This window comes from Plecotus auritus, assembly GCF_963455305.1.
Source record: "Plecotus auritus genome assembly, chromosome: 3".
Classification (NCBI taxonomy): Eukaryota; Metazoa; Chordata; class Mammalia; order Chiroptera; family Vespertilionidae; genus Plecotus; species Plecotus auritus.
Window position 1 is genome coordinate 203,268,737 of NC_137772.1, and position 20,322 is coordinate 203,289,058.

The window sequence follows — 20,322 nt, forward strand, 5'->3', positions numbered from 1 at the left end:
GAGGAAGGGAAAGGGAGAGAAATAGAGACATTGATGAGAGAGAATCATGGATCAGCTGCCTACTGTACACCCCTCATTGGGGATCGAGCCTGCAACCTAGGCATGTGCCCTGACCCGGAATCAGACAGTGACCTCCTGGCTCATAGATCGTTCCTCAACCACTGAGAACACCAGCTGGGCAGTATGCCTTTTGTATATTATTTGATAGTCCAAAACACGATGTGCCAGTTTCCTCATAAAATTCTAAGTACCTTCAAAATCCAAGGTGACATCATTTCCCTTTCTCTCCATGACAGTAATGTTTGTAGTTACCTTTTTTATGGTCACATTGGATCTCATTGTTTCTTTCTGTGTTTTCACTATTTTATGGAATTTCTAATGGTTGTCTTTTTTTTTTTTTGGTAGTAACCTATATTGCATTTGTAAAAAGGTCCAATGCATAACAGGCTTTTACAAAATATATTAGTTGAATAATAACTACATTATTTAGATTATCTCTAGAGCTTTCTTTGAAAAACAACTCAAATATTTGGATTCAAATGGTACAGTATTTCAGGTGAAGAGTAAAATACAAATGAGTGAAAAAGAATCTGACCAACATTTGCATGCTAACATATTTGACTTTAGCCTTTACATCATTACCGTGAGTGGAAAATTTCCATTTGTGCCAATGGTAAATGGACACACAAACTGTTTGGTTTGAAAATGAGTAGTTCTTTCAAGAAATGAAAAACGATTTCATGAACGTATGTGAGACTTTATATTTAGCAGATCTTTCTCAACTAAGGTCGGGATTACAAGGAAAGCAGAAAGATTTTCTTAAGTATATATGAGACTGTATCCAACAGCAGGAGGTTGTCCTTAAGACTGGGATTGCAAACAAAAGCAATGAAGATGAGAATCAGAAATGGATGCCATTCTGCAACAGTTTGATTACAAATTTATCACTCAGATATAGGATTAGAAATTTGGATTTTTTTTTTCTGTGGAAATGCCCACTGGATTAGAAATAATCTTTCTGATACTGTCAATAGCAGAATTCATAATTGGAATGTTGGGAAATGTGTTCATTGGACTGGTAAATTGCTCTGAATGGGTCAAGAACCAAAACATCTCTTTAGCTGACTTCATCTTTACCTGCTTGGCTCTCTCCAGAATTAGTCAGTTGTTGGTATTACTTGTTGAATCACTTATATTGGGACTACCTTTACATTTATTTTCCACTCATAAACTAGCAAAACCTATTACTTTACTTTGGAGAATAACTAATCACTTGACTACCTGGCTTGCTACCTGCCTAAGCATTTTCTACCTCCTAAAGATAGCTCACTTCTCCCACTCTCTTTTCCTCTGGCTGAAGTGGAAAATGAACAGAGTGATTCTTGTGATTTTTGTATTTTCTTTTATCTTTCTGATTTTTGACTTTCTATTGTTAGAAAGCTTTAATGATTTCTTCTTGCATACACAAGATAATAGTAATCTGACTTTGCATATAGAAGAAAGTAAGACTCTCTATTTTAAATCCCTGATTCTTCTTAGCTTGACCTGTTTGCTTCCTATTGTTCTGTCCCTGACCTCATTGCTCCTTTTATTTCTGTCTTTGGTAAGACATATCAGAAATTTGCAGCTCAACTCCACAGGCTCAAGGGACTCTAGCACAGAGGCCCATAAAAGGGCCATAAAAATGGTGATGTCTTTCCTCTTCCTCCTCATACTTCATTTTTTTTCCACACAAGTGGTAAATTGGATATTTCTTATGTTTCCAACCCACAGGATTGTAAAATTTATCACGTTATTAGTCTATGTCTTTCCCTCAAGTCACTCATTTCTTTTGATTCTGGGAAACAGCAAGCTAAGACAGACAGCCTTGAAGGTACTGTGGCATCTCAAAAGCTCCTTGAGAAGAGAAAATCTGTTACACCTTTACAGACAGATTTCCCAGAGTCTTTTCAAAGATAATAACTTAATGAGGAAACTTTGAGGATCAATTTTCACTTCTACAGTTGTTTTTTCTACGGGGTCCCTGTAAGTATTTTGCGCATAATTGAAGTTTCCTTTAGAACAGGTTGCTTTGATGATAATTCACACATGGTTAGCCAATACCATTTTAAAAGTAATACTTTTTGTTTAAAATGTTGGTTACCAATAGTTTTAAATCCCAAATATTCTTTCAAAGAGAATCTAAATTATTTAATTTCATATGCAAGAGATGTGATTGCAACTCATGTGAGGGAAGAGGCATGTAGTTCTTTAGAAATCAAGATGAATTACAAACTTAGCTAGCTAGAAGATATATAAAATGTTGATAAAAATGTTAATAGAGCAACTAAAGTTATAGATGGGAAAAAACATGACCTCATAGCTTAAAGGTCTTTTCTTGAATGAAAAAGCATTTGCATTCTTGTATTAAAGGTCCTGTTGATAACAAGGAAATGAGATGTTTAAGAATAAGAATAATATTTGTAGTGCAAAATAAAATAATATTTAAGTAAATATTGGAAGCACATGCTTATAATGCTACTCTTAATTTGAAACTCCAAATCATAAATATTTTTGATGTAGCTAGGCATTTATTAATGTTGCTAAATTCCAGGATATGCAATATAAATTTTCAGAGTGACAGAATGGATATTTCTACCATGTTATGTAATAGACTTAAAATATATAGAAAAATTATTCCTTAATTAAAAATCACACTCATATTGCTACTAGAAAAGTTCATAATTATATTTTGAGAATGATTATGTTTGCGTCTGTGCACATACATTTTGTTATAATCTGATCACTAGAGTTTTTGAGAAACTAACAGAAACAGATCAATTGAAAACAAAATTTATAACGAATCACCACAGTATAAATTCTGAACATGCATGAGTATATATAGTGCTGTTTTTATAATAATCTACATTTGGGTAAGATAGCTACACATTGTAAATAAAGGAAAGGGTGGAAAAGTGTAATATAATATTTTAAATATGATGGTATGGAGTATAATATTGTACAGATGCTATACATGTATAGATAATGCAATTCTTTAAAAATGAAGAATTCTGTTTTATGGTTTACCTTTGATGTATTCTTCAAATGATGTTAAACAAAGAAAAAGCTGCAATTAAATGGTGATAATTATGTGGGTTGTAAATTTATACTAATGGAGCAGGAAGGGCTGTTCCTTGGAGCTGGGAATGATGCCAGAATTCTCATTCTCCCCACACTCCTATACTAGAGGTGGGGAACATTTTTCTGCCAAGGGCCATTTGGATATTTATAACATCATTCGTGGGCCATACAAAATTATCAACTTAAGAATTGGCCTGCTATATTTGGTCAAACATTTAATTAACTCACCCCTAATGCCTTGGCAGAGTTAGACCAATTGATTTCACGGGCCTTACATGGCCCACAGGCTGGACAGTTCCCACCCTTCTCCTGTACCATATGTAATAAATTGAACTGCAAGCATGTCTAGACTCTGTGGTACTTCTGTGTATCAATAACAATAACTGATATTGATAATGTTTTTAATGATAAGAAATATAATGTTTATTTTACTAAGTAACATTTTCCTAAAAAATGTACATACATTATTTTGGACACTTAGTATTTTACCAAGCATTGTCACTGTAACTATCTTGCCTTGGAACAAGGTAATATACAAACCAAGCCAAATACATTTAGATTCAAATATTGAGTTTGTTGGATACTCTTTCATGTAAATGACTTAAATAATCTGATTATCTCATACTCTTTATAAGATAACCCAAAACATTATTTAGTTTTTAGTGTTACTAAACTTCTTTTTAGTAAGCAGGCTACAGTAATTGAGCCACTTATGAGTAACCCTTACTTCTAATAAGTGGGCCTTAGAAGTAAATGAGTAAATATGTGACTAAGAGTAAGTCAGTCCATACACATGCAGCAACCTAAGGAACATAGAACTATAAAGAACAGTGCCCTATTTTTGACAAAAGTATAACAATGGACTAGTAAAAGAAGACCAAGCCACAGGCTGGGGTTATTGTAATTGATGTATTGTAATCTTCATATTTGAATGGCAGGTGAGATCAAGTTCTGCACTTCCTCTTTCTCCATCACAAGAGCCTTTGTGGGGGACTCAACAGCAGTTAAGCTACAATCCAAGAAATGCGATGGCCAAGACATGCATTGCTGGTCCCATACAACCTGGAGAAGGAAGACTGACATGACTATATCCTACCCTGGAACCAAAGTGTTGGGGAAAGGCAGATATTATCACTGATTTCTTGTTAACTACCCTCTCTCACCCACCAAATAAACGTTCATTTTAAGAATCTGAGTGTAGTCATTGTTTGTTTCAACTTATCCACCCAGGTGACTTATAGGAGAGGAACAAATAACTTGTTTCTATTGATGAAATAGTTGTATCTCTGATCCATAGATCTAGTGCTGAAGGCATCAGAATATATACTGAGTGGCCAGATTATTATGATCTCTGAACGCATAATAATCTGGCCACTCAGTGTACTTCTCTTGAGTACCTCATTTATTTGATATCAAAGATACTATAAATCGTGCACCTGATCAGTTTTCCCCTTTGCACTGGCTAATAGAAACCTCAGGACAAATAGGTGGTTGATCTCCAGCAAAAGTCTAGAATACTTTTGGTACCCATTTGAGATACAAATACACTGAGTGGCCATATTATGCTTTCAGAGATCATAATAATCTGGCCACTCAGTGTATATCATGCACAGCAAGGCACATTTTCTTGAACCGTAGTGAGTGCATATATCAGATAGAAACCCATATCTGTACTGATCTCTGAGGAAGAGACATGTCATTTTCCTCAATGTCTCAGGTGGTTTATTTGCTCTCCATCAGCAGGTGGATTCTCCTTGCAAGATCTTGATTAGACCCCATCTCATCTGGGCCAGGGACACCCTGTAAGAGGTGTCTGCATCATCACACAGTCATTCTCCATTCTGTCATTCGAGACTCTAGGTATGTTGTCTAGACGAGTAATCTATGTCCTATTCAGGACCTTAGGACCAATCTTCACAAGAACAGATTGATCTGAATGGTTTGTTTGATGAATTTGAGAAACATACCTAGGCAAACTTTTTTTGTCTCCTAGAACATCGTATCCCATCCCACAGACTATAGCTTATAAAATTTTCTGTTAAAAAAATCAATATAAATGCAGCCTTAGAAGACTAAAGAAATGCATAACTATTCTTATTTGGAGCATGAGACTCTAATACTTGTCAGTGTGGGGTTGGTGAGTAAGTTAGGCTGGTCCTATCTAGGTTTGTTACAAGGAAGAGCCAGTGGGATATGTTTGTCCTCTAAGGATTTTTTTTTTTGGGGGGGGAGAGGGGAAAGTAGCTATAAGTTTTGAAAACTAAAAGCGTATGCTAGATGAAACAAAAATCTACAATGAAACATGAAAGGATGTTTGTGGATAGCAGTGATTAAGCTGGGCAAATATCCTCCATTTGTGAAAGATGAAATCTCTGTCCCTTCAAGCTGTGGTCTTGACCCCAGCTAATGGTTTCCTGGGCTAGGGTACAGCCAGAAAAACAGTAAAGATCTCTTTTTACCTAAATAAACATAAAGGCCAGTACTTTAATTTAATTACTTTCAAAGGAGTGCTTGCTAAGTTCAATACATGAAAGTTACAATTGTGATTTATAAAGAACCAGGAGCCTATTTCTTTGATGACAAATAAATGGAGAAGCTTACTATCAACAGGTTCAGATGGATCATCTCAGCTAGGGGAGCATCTGCTGCTGGCTTCACTGAGACTAATGTGAGATCTATCAATGTGGTCCTAGAGAGGGGAAAGACAATAGAGTCAAATAGAAAGCTCATGTATGCTATTTCACTGGAGATGTTGCAGACACAGGGAGGAAACAGGAAGACTTCATGCCAAGAAAGGTAGTATTAATGATAGGAGCTCATAAGATCTTCAGTGGAATCACCTTACATAAATAGTAGTTCATTATTATACAAGTCCATATCACTCAGGAAGTCAGGATTTTTTAAAAAAATTAGGCTAAAGTAGAACTCTGCATGTATTTTCTCACTATTCCTTGGAGGAAATGTCATCTATATATATAAAAGCCTAAGCGACTGTCCAACTGTCCAACCGGTTACTATGACGAGCACTGACCACCAGGGGGCAGACACTCAACACAAGAGCTGCCAAGCTGCAGTGACTTGGCAGCTGTGGTTCTCAGGTGATGCACCAGGAACCAGAAAGGAGGGAGCCTGATTCCAGGGTGAGTCACCTGAGAACTGTCCTCTCACAATCCAGGACCCTCAAGGGATGTTGGAGAGTCGGTTTCGGCCCGATCCCTGCAGGCCAGGACGAGGGACCTCACTGGTGCACGAATTCATGCACTGGGTTTCTAGTTCTTTAAAATTGATAATTATAAAATCAATGTTCACAAATTTTCTGATTTTAATTATGGTCATTGTCATAGGTTAGTTATTTTGGACTGTCACTATAGCATAGAGATAGATTTAATTAACTGCTATTTGCCCAAACATTTTGTAATAATCGATCTTATATCCTATATAATAAAAGCCCAGTGACTGAACAGTTGAGCGACCAGAGCCACCAGTCAACCAGCCAGTAGCTATGAAGCGCACTGACCCAGACCTTGCTGCCTGTGCCCTGACATCCCAGAATCAGGTTCACCTGCACCCCGGACCCTGACAGGAGGGAGGTGGGAGCCCTATTCCACATGGAATTGGCCATTGGTTAGCTTGCTGCTGGGGCCAACCTCCCGCAGTCCTTCCCCATGGCAGTTCCTCCCCTTCCCGATCGGCCCTGATCACTAGCCAGGCCGAGGGACCCCACCCGTGCACGAATTCATGCACCAGGCTTCTAGTTTATACATAAAATAACACCTTTATCATGATAAATATAAAACACAACTATTTTAAGAATGAAGCATGTAGAGGCAGTTCAGCCCAGGAGCTGAGACAGATCTATACTTAATGCACATTTTTAAAAATGTGATTATTAGCTTGGACTTAAATTCAACTCATAGCATATGGTGCTTGTGATTTTTTATATTTGTCATTATATCCTTTAGATTAACTTTCTCCTTCAGTGTAACTATGAACTCAACTATTCTTTTATGACTAAGCATCTCCTGGCTGACTTGTTGCTATCTGGCTTTTGTCAACTGCTAAACCATGCCTACCAATGGAGTCCTCTTCTCTGGTAGCCTTCTCTATCACTTCAGAGCATTTCTGAAAATATCAGAGACCTCTGGGGACTATTGCCCCACTGCCACGAAACCTAGCGTTTCCTACCCACCTCCAATTCCCTGGGCTGGAAGTAGCTCTCTTTCATGAAAAATAAAGCCCCCACAAAGGCCCCCACATCCTGGGTGCTAGAACTACAAGTTTTTAGTTTTAATATGACTTCTGGTTAGAGCCACAAAGACTAGAGTGCAGTGTTGGTTATTTCAGTGTTAGTATAGCAATCTTTCATGAGTTCATACATAGGTTGTAAAATTTCCTCTAGTTTTAAGGAGTTACTTTCTTTTCTTGCCTTTTTTTACTAGTTTCACAGTCAAGTCTTATTCATTTTCTCTTTATCTGTGCTACCAATAGGATTACTAAATTAGCACTCATTCCTTTAACAAAGTTATTAAGGGCCTACTATTTGCCAAGCCCACCCTGTTCTAGGGGTTGGAAATAGATCAGTGGTCAACAACAAAATAGACCCTTTCCTCACAGAGCTTCCGTGATTTCCAAGGTTATGTAGTGGCTAAGGTTATATAGTGGAAGTGCGTGACATTAAGCTTTTGATTGCTGAGGCATCCATTTCAAAGTTATCAGTCTTGAACAAACATATTGCTAACTGAATGACACAGCTACTAGTAAAAACACCTAGATAAGAAGCCAGGTCATTCCAACCATGAAGTTACCCATTTAGAAAGTCTTGGGTAACCTAGATAACTGATCACTTGAGTAACTGCTTTTCTCTTCCTGGGCCACAATTCCTGCTTTCATGTTTTACATTTACCAATAAAGAGTGAACCTGTGGCCCTAACCGGTTTGGCTCAGTGGATAGAGCGTCGGCCTGCGGACTGAAGGGTCCCGGGTTCGATTCCGGACAGGGGCATGTACCTTGGTTTTGGGCACATACCCAGTAGGGAGTGTATAGGAGGCAACTGATCAATGTTTCTCTCTCATCAATGTTTCTAACTCTCTATCCCTCTCCCTTCCTCTCTGTAAAATATCAATAAAATATATTTAAAAAATTGTTATTAAAGAGTGAACCTGTGAAACCTTGGTACCCCACACTCAACCCCAATAAAGGTAGACCCCCAAGACTGCACTTTCTCTTTTTCTCTACCTATGACTTCCATGTGGCCTTGGGTGTGCTGTGTATACTCCAGGGCTTGTGAGTAATAAATCTTGTTCTTTAAGTCCCATGATGGCTGTTGCTGGGATTGGTCTCAAAATCGTAAGGACCACAAGGATTGGTCCATCACAGAAATAGCTCTAGAAGATAAATGTCCATACAAGTAGTATGGGCCCAGGTGAGTGCCTCAGGCATGATTGCATCACTATGGATAGGTGAGACAAACATGAAACAGGTTATTTATCAAACCAGAGTCAAAATTGGCTGAATGGGGAGTACATTGTAAGAGGACCAGTGGGCAAAATCCTGTGTAGTTCCCGGAGAATCTTCATAGATTTGCAGCTTGTGGATAGAAAGATTTTTTGCCTGGGTTTAAGAGGCATTGTAAAACACACTTTAAGGAGCTCACAATGAGTGCCAATAATATATTCCAGACCAATTAAGTCAGAATCCCTTTGGGTGCCTCACAGGCATTAATACAGTATATATACTTAAAGCTCCCCAGGCAATTCCAATTTGCAGTCAAGGTTGAAAAATCACCGTATTAGAGGTACTTGTTTGTTGAAACAAAAAGCAAACTAAAATATATTTTACTTTAACTTAATTTTTATGGCACAAAAAATTTTACCAAAAGCATAGTTAAAAAGGAGTAATTCCCTCCAACTGTCACTCCCCTCCTTTTCTTTTACCATATATTTTTCTTACTACTGTTCTTTTCTCAGCTAATAATAACTTATTCAGAATCAAATAGGTGGCAATTTAGTGAAAACAAAGCTCAAAAATTCATAGTGAAATCTTAGAGAGGTCTGATTTTGGTACCCTTGCATATACTTTTACATCATTGTGGAAAATCATTTCCCTTTTTATCTGTTTCTTCAAGAAATACCAAAAAGCTTCCAGGCCCAAGCCAGTTGTTGCTATCTTCATGACACTAGAATTAACTATTGACCATAGATTTTTGTAACACCCTCCTCTGTGTTGGAATTGTACTTTGGTCAAACTTTTGTCAGAGTCTATAGTAATGGTTTATCTAATGTTGCTTTTTCCATTACTCTGTGAGCTCCTTCATGTTGCTTCCCTTTATTACACTTATTTCATCTATAATAGTGACTAAAACATGGATTTATTATATGAAATTAAAAAATAATGCCTGTATTATGGAGATTACTTTTTAGAGAAATCTATTAAAATTAAGAAATGTGAATCCTAGTATTGAGTTTCAACTGAAAAGGAAAGTGCAAATCAGTGTAAGTAAATCTACTTTATATTTGCATGCCTGAATTTACTTTTCCAGAGGTCCTCAAATGGAAAATTGTTGCCAGTGCCAATGATGAGTGAGCATATTTACTATTTAATTTGGAAATCGGTAGCTGATTGAAAGTAATGGTAAAGTTTCTCATTAAGATCTGTGAGACTGACTCTCCTTGCTCATATTTCAGACCTACAGCTGGAATAAAAGAGAAACCTTTCAGAAGATAAGTGAGACAGTATCTGAATTTTTTGAGCATTTTAAATATAAAAGTGAAAAGTATCAAACTGGATATTATTCTACATTTTGACAGCAAAACATCAGTGAAACAGAATATTCGCTTTCTGGATTCCTTCTACAGAAATGTCATCTGGAGCTGAAACTATTTTTCTGGTAGCTGCAATGGCAGAATTCATAACTGGAATGTTGGGGAATGGGTTCATTGTACTAGTTAATTGCATTGACTGGGTGAAGAGTCAAAAACTCTCAGCAGCTGACTGTATCCTCACCAGCCTGGCTCTCTCCAGAATCACTCTTCTTTGGATATCACTGGTTGACTATTTTCTAATGGTGTTGTGGCCACATTTTTATGCCATTGATAAACTAGCAAAACTTATTGCCATTTTTTGGGTACTGTGCAATCACCTAGCTACCTGGTTTGCCACCTGTCTAAGCATTTTCTATTTATTTAAAATAGCCAATTTCTCCCACCCCTGCTTTGCCTGGCTGAGGCGGAGAACTGGCAAAGTGCTACTTGTGCTTTTATTGGGGTCGTTGTTCTTCCTGATTTTGAAACTTGTGTTAATAGATTTATTCAATGGTTTCTGGATTAAAGTCGATAATATACATGAAAGAAACTCAACATGGTCTCCAGGTGTAAGTGAAACTCTGTATCTTAACAGCTTGATGGTTTCTAATTTTATCTACGTAATTCCCTTTCTTCTGTCCCTGAGTTCACTGCTCCTTTTATTTCTTTCCTTGATGAGACATACCAGCAATGTGCAGATGAACTCCAGCTCTAGCGACTTCCGCATAGAAGCCCATAAAAGGGCCATGAAAATTGTGTTATCTTTCCTCCTCCTCTTCATACTACATTTTTCTTCCGTTGTATTAACAGGTTGGTGTTTCCTTGTAGTGCAGAAGCAGCAGGCCAATCTGGCTGTCATGTTAACATGGACCATTTTCCCTTCGGGCCACTCATTTATCCTAATTTTGGGAAACAGCAAGCTGAGACAAACTGCGTTGGGACTATTGCGGCATCTTAACTGCCACCTGAAAAAAGGTGAAACTTAGCTTCACAAATTTTAACAGAACTTTCTATATTCCAGAATTAAATCATTGAAGATACATTTTAACTATTTTTTCTCACTGGATTCTTTTGGATATTATTGAGCATCACAAACTTTCCCTATAATGGCCTATAAACTAACAATCTACTCGACATTTTTCAAGAAGCAAGTATCATTGTCATTATAACACTTGCTAGTAACAAAACAATAGACAATATGAATGTAAAATATATGATGCAGCATGCACTAATTTTATGAGCCCTGGCAAATATTTATTATATTTATATGTGAGGAAACACATGATTATCTATAATAATAAAAGCATAATATGCTAATTAGACTGGACGTCCTTCTGAAGACCTTCTGGACGAAGCCGGGGCTGCGAGGAAAGCCTGGGTCCCAGGTGCCAGAGAGAAGCCAGTGCCGGCAGCCTGGGTAAGGAAGGCCTACTTTTGCACGAATTTTGTGCATCGGGCTTCTAGTTTAGAAATAAAATCCCTTCCAAGCTGGAGCAAGTGAAATATTTTTACAATATTAAGTTAAAAATCAATCAAGGAATAAAAATGCTAGACACACATAATCTCATAACAACATACATAACTTTTAAAACAAAGAAGCAGACTATCATTAGGAATCCAAGCTAGAGTGGACACTATCTTTGCTGAATTTATAAAAGGAAACTGGATAATCATCACTATGTATATAATAAAGTTATATTATCTACTCTGCAAAGATCACCCAGACAGTGAGTTTGTATGTAGGGTATTATATGAATACTAGTGTCCTTGTCAGAGAGGACAAACATGACCAACTTACCGGAAAGGAAAGTTTATAAGAAAATTCACATATTTGTGTAAGTTTTAGAAATGTCTCTGTGTATATACAGTGCTCAGTTGACTTTTTAAAAAATTTTAAAATGAAATCAAAGTAGCTGAAAATGTATATAATCTTAAAAACAGCAGGTAGTTAAATTGTGCTTGCTAATGATATTACAATTTTGAAGTTTGCAATATAGTAATTTTAGAGATTATGATTGTAAACATAGTAAAAAATTATCAATAATGAAGAAATCTTTGCTAGGGTTTACAACTGCCATATGTCAGTGGTAGAAGCTAACAAGAAGAAACTAGAAAATAAATGTTGACTGCATTTGGGTTTTAAGTTAATTTTGATGGGCCTGTAGGCCAAGTCTGAAGCTGGGAAGAATATAAAAACCCTAAGGGCTTTGTAAAGTGTACTCTTACTCCATGGAACTGTGCTATGGGGTGCTCTGATGTATCCATGAGGATGATCATACACATGCACATCCAGACCTACATAAAGATTTAGATTTTTAAACTGTATTCATTATGTTGGAAATTATATAAGAAATTTTCTGATTGGGGATGGGGGTGGTGGTCAAAACATAAACTTCCAGTTATAAAATAGATACGATTATACTGGGGGTATAATGAACATGATTAGTAATAATTAACACTGCTTTATGGTATATTTTAAAGTTTCTAAAAGAGTGGATGGATCTTAAATGTTTTCATCACAAAGAAAGAGACATTTTGGGAGTATTTATATAAGATGATGGATGTTAACTAAACTTAGTGTGGTAATCATTTCATAATATATGTAAGTCAAGTCATTATGCTGTTTATCTTAAACTTACACAGTGCTGTATGGCAATTATATATCATAAAACTGAAAGAAAAAATAAAAATAAATTTCCTAATGACTGTACTTATGATTATCTTGCTTTTGCAAAGGTAAAATTCTAATCACATTGGCTATATTTAGATTCAGATATTGAGGATAGTTTGGCTTAGAAGTACCTATTAGAAGTAAGCATATATCAAGCACTAAAGCAGGCTTATTTTTAATTCTCAGACTGACCAGTCAAGGTGGGTACTTTGCCATCATTTAATAGTTGAGGACACTGGGGCTTAGGCCGATTAATGGACTCACCTGACTACAAAATTAAGGCTTTGCATTTTAAGAGGTCTGCTAATTTAAAAACCCAATCCTCTTACCCTGGTGGCTCTTAACCAGTGGTGTACATTTCAATTACCTGATCAGTTTAAAAAATAAAATTTATTTAAATTAATTTTTAATCAAAGAAATAAAGAGAAATCAAAATAATACTGTTAGACTGGTAGTAGAAAACAGCTATCTTCCACCTTTTCTCTTTCCATCCCTGATTTTTTTCTTCAACCACTTTTAACTCTTAGCTGCCTTTAATTGCAGTTTTTTTTAAATAACATGTCCAATATTGCTTTTTCATTGACTGATTCTCCCCCATTACACACACCTCTCCTCTCCAACCCTCCCCCCAAATGTTACATAATCATGTTATATCCATATTCAGTGCTAACATAATTATGACTGACTTTATGACTAGTGTTATTCACAGCTGAGGTATGCAGTGTAGTTCCTGAACAAGTGTTTATTTTTTCCTGGGTTCATAATAGCCTCAGCTTTGTTTTCTTATTAAAAAAAAAAAAAAAAAAAAATATATATATATATATATATATATATATATATATGCAGGCCACTAATTCATCTCCAGACTCCCTGAAACACTAAAAATCTCCACTCTATATTCAAACATACCCGGCATTCAGTTTTCCTTTTGAGACATTCCACCCGACACTCCATCTTTAAGCATTTATTGACTTACTGCTGTTCTCTTCCACTCTCCTCCCTGTTTAATACAGTTACATTGCTATTTTAGCAACCTTATGGCTACTTTCTCACAAAATGTCTTCTTTCCTCATGAACAAGATTGTATCTCTCAACTCCCCACTTACCACTACCATCCATTTACCTCCTCCCCTCCCTCCAATATTCCTCCCTGAAAACCGCACTTTTACATGACCACGGGTGACGACGTCTGTAACCATAATTAAGTATTCTCTGAAAAGAAAAAGACGATAAACAGCAGTTGCATAAATTATTATGATTATTTAAATGTTATTCATTAAATAGCCAAGCTTCATGCTGAACGGGATTTCCTTTTCTTTGGCGCCAAGGTCTTGAACCGTGCCACTCACAGGGATACTGAAATACAGTCCACTTTCTTACACTCCAGCCCTCTGTTCAACATCCTGCAGCATTTTACATTGTTTGATATCGGAAGGATGCTTTTCCTGTACAGTTTTTTTTTTTTTTTTTTAATTCTCACTGAAAATTTGATTGTCATTTTCTCTTGGGGGAATGAAGAAATACATGCCTCCCACATCACAGCCTTAAGATCTTCAGCTTCTTACTCATTCAATATCTTGCTTACGAGTCAATCCAAAATTCCTGAAATTTGTGATTTTTTTAAATCTTAATTTGAACCATCAACTTGCTGTATTTTACATTTTTTTCCTGAAAAATTTAGTAGCCTTCTGTTTTTGATGTAATGCATCCCGTTCGTCCTAATTTTGTTTTCAAGATGCACAGCTTCTGAAATATTGTCGTGGGCCTTAATTAAATTCTTCACCGTTGCTGGAAATCTCGTCTGTCCTCTCTAGTCCCACCAGGATTTCCGAGACTGTCCTCGAGCTCGGCTGAAAGCGGTGAGCCCAGCCGCGCAGGGCGTCCAGCCACTCTCGCGAGACCGAGGAGGCCGCATACGCAGCTCCACTCCGCTCCGTCGCGGGGCCTCCTGGGAGTCCGCCATTGTGCCGGTCCAGAGACCGTTAGCGTAATCGCGACTCTAAAAATGTACCTGCAAGCGGATGTTGAGGATCACGGAGCCCGCGACGTAGAAGTACGGGAAATTCGAGCGCAGCTGCCAGGCCAGCTCGAAGAAGGCGAGCAGGGTGCGGGAGAGCCCTTTGCAGAATACCCCGTAGGAGCTGGGGGCCGCGGCTGGGCTCGAGACCCCGAGAGCCAAGGAAAACGGAGCCGCCACGGTGGCCATGGCCATGGCCTCGGTGTCGCCGCTCGCCCAGTGCTTGGTGCCGAGGATCGCGGAGGGTCACCGCAGGTCCCGCGGACCCGGACCGATGGCCGGGACGGCGAAGGTGGGGGCACTAAGCTGTCGCTGTGTCCCCTCTGCGGTGCAGCCGCTGCCTCCGGTGCGGCGCTGCCTGTCAGCCGCTGGCGCCCCGCCCCTTCCTGTCTCCTGTTAGCTTTAGAGTTGAACACGTCGTAGGTACAGGACGGTTTTTTATATGTATTGCTACACGTTATTTCATATCACACGTATGGACAGCCATAGAGATATAATTTTCACTTTAAAATGAAAGTAAGCTTAGAAGGGGAAATCAAGGAATTAAGTATGTTAATAATGTTTGTCAGCTTTGTTTTCTTATTAACTAATGTTTTGTGTTGTTTTTTTTAAATCTGTTCCTATTCTCCCTTTGGAGTTTCTTGTATTCTAAAACATATCCTTGGAATCGAAATTTTCCTATATGCCTAGAAATAAGTGCATTTATAATTTTACAATGTTATAATAAAACCAGTGCAGTTTTTAATTGCTCAAAGCCACCTGAATATACCACAAACTATTGTTCTTCAAGATTTGTCCATTACCTGTACTTGTCCCTTATTGTTATTTACAGAAAACTTTGCTCCGAAATGAGGAAAACTTTAAAAGTCGGGTAATTCTGGGGGGAAAAAAACTGAGGACCATTAAGCAAAATTTCTCAACTGCAAAATAATTGTTTTTAGAATCCAACAATATTAACTTCCTTGCTTCCTTCTTCTTTGCTGTAGTCCTTCCTTTTCTTTCTTCCAGGAACTGTAATCCTCCAACTGTGTTCTTTTATAAAAAATAGTTCTGGCTATTCTGGGCACTTTGCATAGTCATGTACATTTATGAATAGTTATTCACTCACTGCTACTAGAGCCTGCTGGGATTTGATAGGGCAATGCACTGAACATACAGATAATCTCTTTACCTGAAAAGACTCTCCTCTTTCCAGATCTTAGTTCAATTGGCCTCCCTGCCTTGCTCAGCTTTCAGATGAATTTAAAATATAACTTTGGCAATTAATTCCCTTTATCTTGGTTTTTACAGGAGGAAATCTTGCTTTTTACTGCTACATTGTACTCAAAAGCCTATGCTCTCTGAGGTTAACTCCGAAGTATCAAATAACACAGGCTCAAATGAATAACAATCCTTAGTGACTGGTGTACTTAATAGGCACAATTGGAAGCACTCTATACACATACAGGGTGTCCCCCCAAATATGCATACACACTTTAAACACTGCCTTTATAATTATTCAAAGTATGTGCATACATTTTTTGGGGACACCCTATAATATACTTATTACTCACAAAGACCACCCAAAGAGGATATCATTGTTTTCTCTCTCCTGAGACAGTAGTTTTAAAAGAGTCCAAGATCAGAGATATACAAAGCAGAGAATCCGAGTTTTCTTTTCTGTTCTGGCAGTCTGAGTCCAAGATCCTCTGCTAAACACCATCATTACACAATAAAAATTGTAACTGAATAAAACCCAAGTGTAGAGGCTGGTTTTAACACCTACTAATCTTTAAAAAAGTAAGTAGTAAAAAAAGAAACAGAGAAAAATAAAACCATATATTTATATATAGGAGTCTGGAATCTGCAATGAAAAACATTCTTTTGAAGTACTTAATATTTACAAAATTTCTAAATATTTAAATTAAATATTAATATTTAAAAATTAAATAGACTCAAAAGGGAAACTTTTATCAAAGGCCTAAGCATGAAAAATATGTATGAGAGCTGTAAATAATGGGTTGGCAGTCTGCATGGGAGAAAATTCAAATTTAAACCTAAATGACCTCCTGACACTAATTTTGCATTTTGGAAAGTATAGAACACTAATTCCATCCATTAGATGTATGTGTATTTGTCTGAGTTAGTGGGGGTGTGTTTATGAGCTTGTCGACAATATAGTTATGCAATAGTATTGATTATAAGCAACCAGCTTTTATAGTGTTCCTGAGAAAATCTAGGATGCTTTTGATAGGAAAGCTTGAATTCTTTCCACATAATTCTAGCATTAAAAAAATTCATAGTGAGGACTCCCTAGTTATGACCAAGCTCTATCTAATAGTTTAGACATTTACTGTATATTGGGTTTTTTAATTTTACTAATAAACAACGAATGTTGAACACAAATTGTGGAAGGGTCAAACAAGGAAAAAATTGCAAAACAATATGTCTTTATTTGCATCCTAGCAAATGAGAATTCAGCTTTCACTTCAACATCAGTTATGAAATAATCCAGCCAGTGGCAGAGACGCACACTGTTTGAATGGGAGTCCATGGAAAACAATATTTTCCATAAAGATAGCATTGAACTTTTCTATTAGCATTCCCTGAAGCTTCCCTTGGCATTAGTTACAGAATTTAACCAGAAATTCACTGCAAATTCAGAAAACAACTGCACATTGAATTTAAGGTCAGAATATTAAAGGAATCACGACCAGTGATATTAGACTTGGATTTCTTTTTCTTTTCAGAAATCATGGCTTTACTACCAACCATTCTTTCCAGCCTATTAACAATACAATGTGTTCTAGGATATTTTGCCAATGGCTTCATAGCACTGGTGAACTGCATTGACTGGGTCAAGAGACAAAAGATCTCCTGCGCTGATGGAATTCTCACTGCTCTGGCGGTCTCCAGAATTGGTTTGCTCTGTGTAATACTATTAAATTGGTATGCAACTGTGTTTAATCTACCTTTCTATAGTTCAGAAGTAAGACTTATCATTCATATTTTCTGGATAATAAGCCACCATTTTAGTCTGTGGTTTGGTACTAGCCTCAGCATATTTTATTTGCTCAAGATAGCCAATTTCTCCAGCCTTTTATTTCTTCACCTAAAATGGAGAGCTAAAAGAGTGGTTCTCATGATACTGTTGGGGACTTTGACCTTCTTGGTTTGTCATCTTACAGTGCTAAGCATAGATGAAAAAATGGAGATGAATGATTATGAAGGAAACATCACTTGGGAGACGAACTTGAGGGAGATTATGCACCTTTCAAATAGGACTGTATTCATTCTTGCAAACTTCATACCCTTTACTATGTCTCTGACAGCTGTTCTGCTGTTAATCTTTTCCATGTGGAAACATCTGAAGAAGATGCAGCTCAGTGGCAAAGGATCCCAAGATCCCAGCACCGAGGTCCACATAAGAGCCATGCAAACTGTGATCTCCTTTCTCTTGCTATTTGTCATTTTCTTCGTGGCACAAATCATCACAGTTTGGAATTCGAGTACTCAGCGGAACAATTCACTTCAGATGCTTTGCAAGGTTCTTGGAACCCTGTATCCGTCAAGCCACTCATTTACTCTGATTTGGGGGAATAAGAAGCTGAGACAGGCCTTTCTATCATTTCTGTGGCAGGTGAGGTGCTGATTGAGGAAAGGGAAATAAGGGGGATACCTTGTGTCTTCTGACAGAAAAGAAACTGATGGAGTCCATAACATTTTGTACTTCCTACTATATTTCTTAATGTGTATAGACTTGGGTAAGTTACACCTAGAAAAACTTGTACTTAAGTTTGTCACAAAAATACATATGTGTGTGCATGTTTATGACAAAAAAGCATAAGATTACCATTTTTTTAGGTAAGCAATATAATTTTACAAAATAGTGTAAGAAATTCTTCAGAATCATGAAGTCGTGTATTTCACATACATATTCAATGTTATCCTCTTGAAATTGAAGAATTTATGGTCTATATTTATGCATATTTAAGAACTGACAACCCATCTTGGGAAATCATTGCTACTTTCCATTGTAGTTAGTACCACACATATGTAACACAGTGAATATAGACTTTGTTGTGTGAACCTCCAGTCCTTTGGATGGTAAGGATATTCAATTCTAAATCACACACTGAGAATAGGTGCTTGGCATAGATATTATTCCATCATGAATTCTTACTTCATGGTTAATAGAAAGCAATTAGAACTGTTAGGAAAAGATGCTCGTAATGAAATTAAAGAGTGACAAACATTTAGAATGTATTTTACATACATGTACCATAAACGGTACTAAGATTATTATATTTAATACAACAGGTGAAGCTTAGTAACTAATCAAGTTCTACAATTGGGATGAAGAAGAAAGCAAAATGATCATGTTATTTTTAATGCTGTTATGGTTCACTATGCAGTTAGGAAACTCATTTCATACTGTGTTTGAATTTAGAAAGCCTTTTTTAAAGTAAAAAAAAACCAAAACAACCCGTCATTTTATTTAGTTTTGTCATAAACTATGTTTGGGCCTCTGAATTGCCAATCATCTCCATCTCACTACCTAAAAATTCCTTTTAAACTTCAGATAAAAATAACTAATAAAAATGAAAAGGCTTTCTTTATGAGCTTGGTGTTATGTATTTTATTCAGTTTCCAGATAGAAGATGATTTATAGAAGAAGAACACAAAAGATATGAATTGTAAAGCTTGGTAATAAGAGACAACATAAGGGAGTGGGGTTCAATTTCCCCTCGGTAGCCACGATCAATTACCCCAGCCAGCACAGTATCTCCCTTCTTTGCCTGTTGATAGAGGCTTAAGGAGTCCAAAGTGGCTGGATAGCAGTCTTAAGTTTCATTTTGATAAAATTGTTGCTATGTCTCTGGGTAGAAGTGTTCCTTCCTTTGTCCAATTACCTCCAGGCCAGCAAAACATAAGGTTGTAGGAAGAGGAAACAGAAATTTTGCTATTGGGTTGCTAGGGGCAATAGTGAGGGGTGACATATTTCCATCCCTTCATTCTTGCACTTGTGAATCCTGGTTCCTAGAGAGAGTGCACCATTTATTGCATGCTGATTCCAAGCATATGTAACCTGGAGAACCTTGCTCCAGCTTCGCAAGATATTGCCACTTAATTGGTACTATTACTGAGTCTTCAAAAAGCCATTATACCATTCTGTTAAGCTAGCTGCTTCAGGATGGTGGGGAACATGTTTAAGATGAGTAATTTCATGAGTGTGGGCCCTTTGCCACATCTAACTGCCCTCTCTTGCCAGCCTGGTTGCCCCCAACTGCCCTCCCCTGCAGGCCTGGTCCCCCCCGCAACTGCCCTCCCCTGCAGGCCCGGTCCTCCCCAACTGCCCTCCTCTGCCGGCCTGGTCCCTCCCAACTGCCCTCCCCTTCTGGCCTGATCGCCCACAAATGCCTTCCCCTGCAGGCCTGGTCCCTCCTAACTGCCCTCCCCTGCTGTCCTGATCGCCCACAACTGCCCTTCCCTGCCGGCCAGCTTGTGGCAGCCATCTTGTGTCCACATGGGGGCGGCCATCTTGAGTGTTAGAGTGACAATTTGCATATTACCTCTTTATTAGGATACTTACCTGCACGCTTGACTAGAGAAGAGCCTACTCCCAAGCTCACGCAAATTGTTGGCAGAGTTCATTTTCTTGCAGCGCTCTGCATAGGTACTTTGTAACGTGACTGTTTGCTTCTTCAAGGGTAGTAAGAATCTCTCACTCAGG

General features: G+C 37.7%; 4 protein-coding genes across 4 annotated transcripts; 3 read left to right on the top strand and 1 right to left on the bottom strand.

The window, feature by feature from the left end:
• Positions 1-991: 991 nt before the first annotated feature.
• LOC308244292 (taste receptor type 2 member 42-like) lies at positions 992-1,967 on the top strand (the record flags this gene model as incomplete). The annotated part of the gene is given in 2 exon segments (XM_080660239.1): positions 992-1,924; positions 1,926-1,967. Coding segments are annotated over 2 exon segments (975 nt in total).
• Positions 1,968-9,977: 8,010 nt separating this feature from the next.
• LOC308244442 (taste receptor type 2 member 42-like) lies at positions 9,978-10,907 on the top strand (the record flags this gene model as incomplete). Its single annotated transcript, XM_080660404.1, has 1 exon — positions 9,978-10,907. One exon carries the CDS (start codon positions 9,978-9,980, stop codon positions 10,905-10,907), a length of 930 nt encoding a protein of 309 aa, XP_080516530.1.
• Positions 10,908-14,441: 3,534 nt separating this feature from the next.
• SMIM10L1 (small integral membrane protein 10 like 1) lies at positions 14,442-14,950 on the bottom strand. The gene has a single exon (XM_080659964.1). The coding sequence runs from the start codon at positions 14,802-14,804 to the stop codon at positions 14,592-14,594; it is 213 nt and encodes a 70-aa protein (XP_080516090.1). The 5' UTR covers positions 14,805-14,950; the 3' UTR covers positions 14,442-14,591.
• LOC308243961 (putative taste receptor type 2 member 33) lies at positions 14,923-19,203 on the top strand. Its single transcript, XM_080659963.1, has 2 exons — positions 14,923-15,032; positions 17,339-19,203. The coding sequence occupies exon 2, from the start codon at positions 17,344-17,346 to the stop codon at positions 18,238-18,240; it is 897 nt and encodes a 298-aa protein (XP_080516089.1). The 5' UTR covers positions 14,923-15,032; positions 17,339-17,343; the 3' UTR covers positions 18,241-19,203.
• The last annotated feature ends 1,119 nt before the right edge of the window (positions 19,204-20,322 follow it).

Coding starts and splice junctions, on each gene's coding strand:
- SMIM10L1 (XM_080659964.1), bottom strand. CDS start 14,804: ATGGCCATGGCCACCGTGGCGGCTCCGTTTTCCTTGGCTCTCGGGGTC.
- LOC308243961 (XM_080659963.1), top strand. CDS start 17,344: ATGGCTTTACTACCAACCATTCTTTCCAGCCTATTAACAATACAATGT.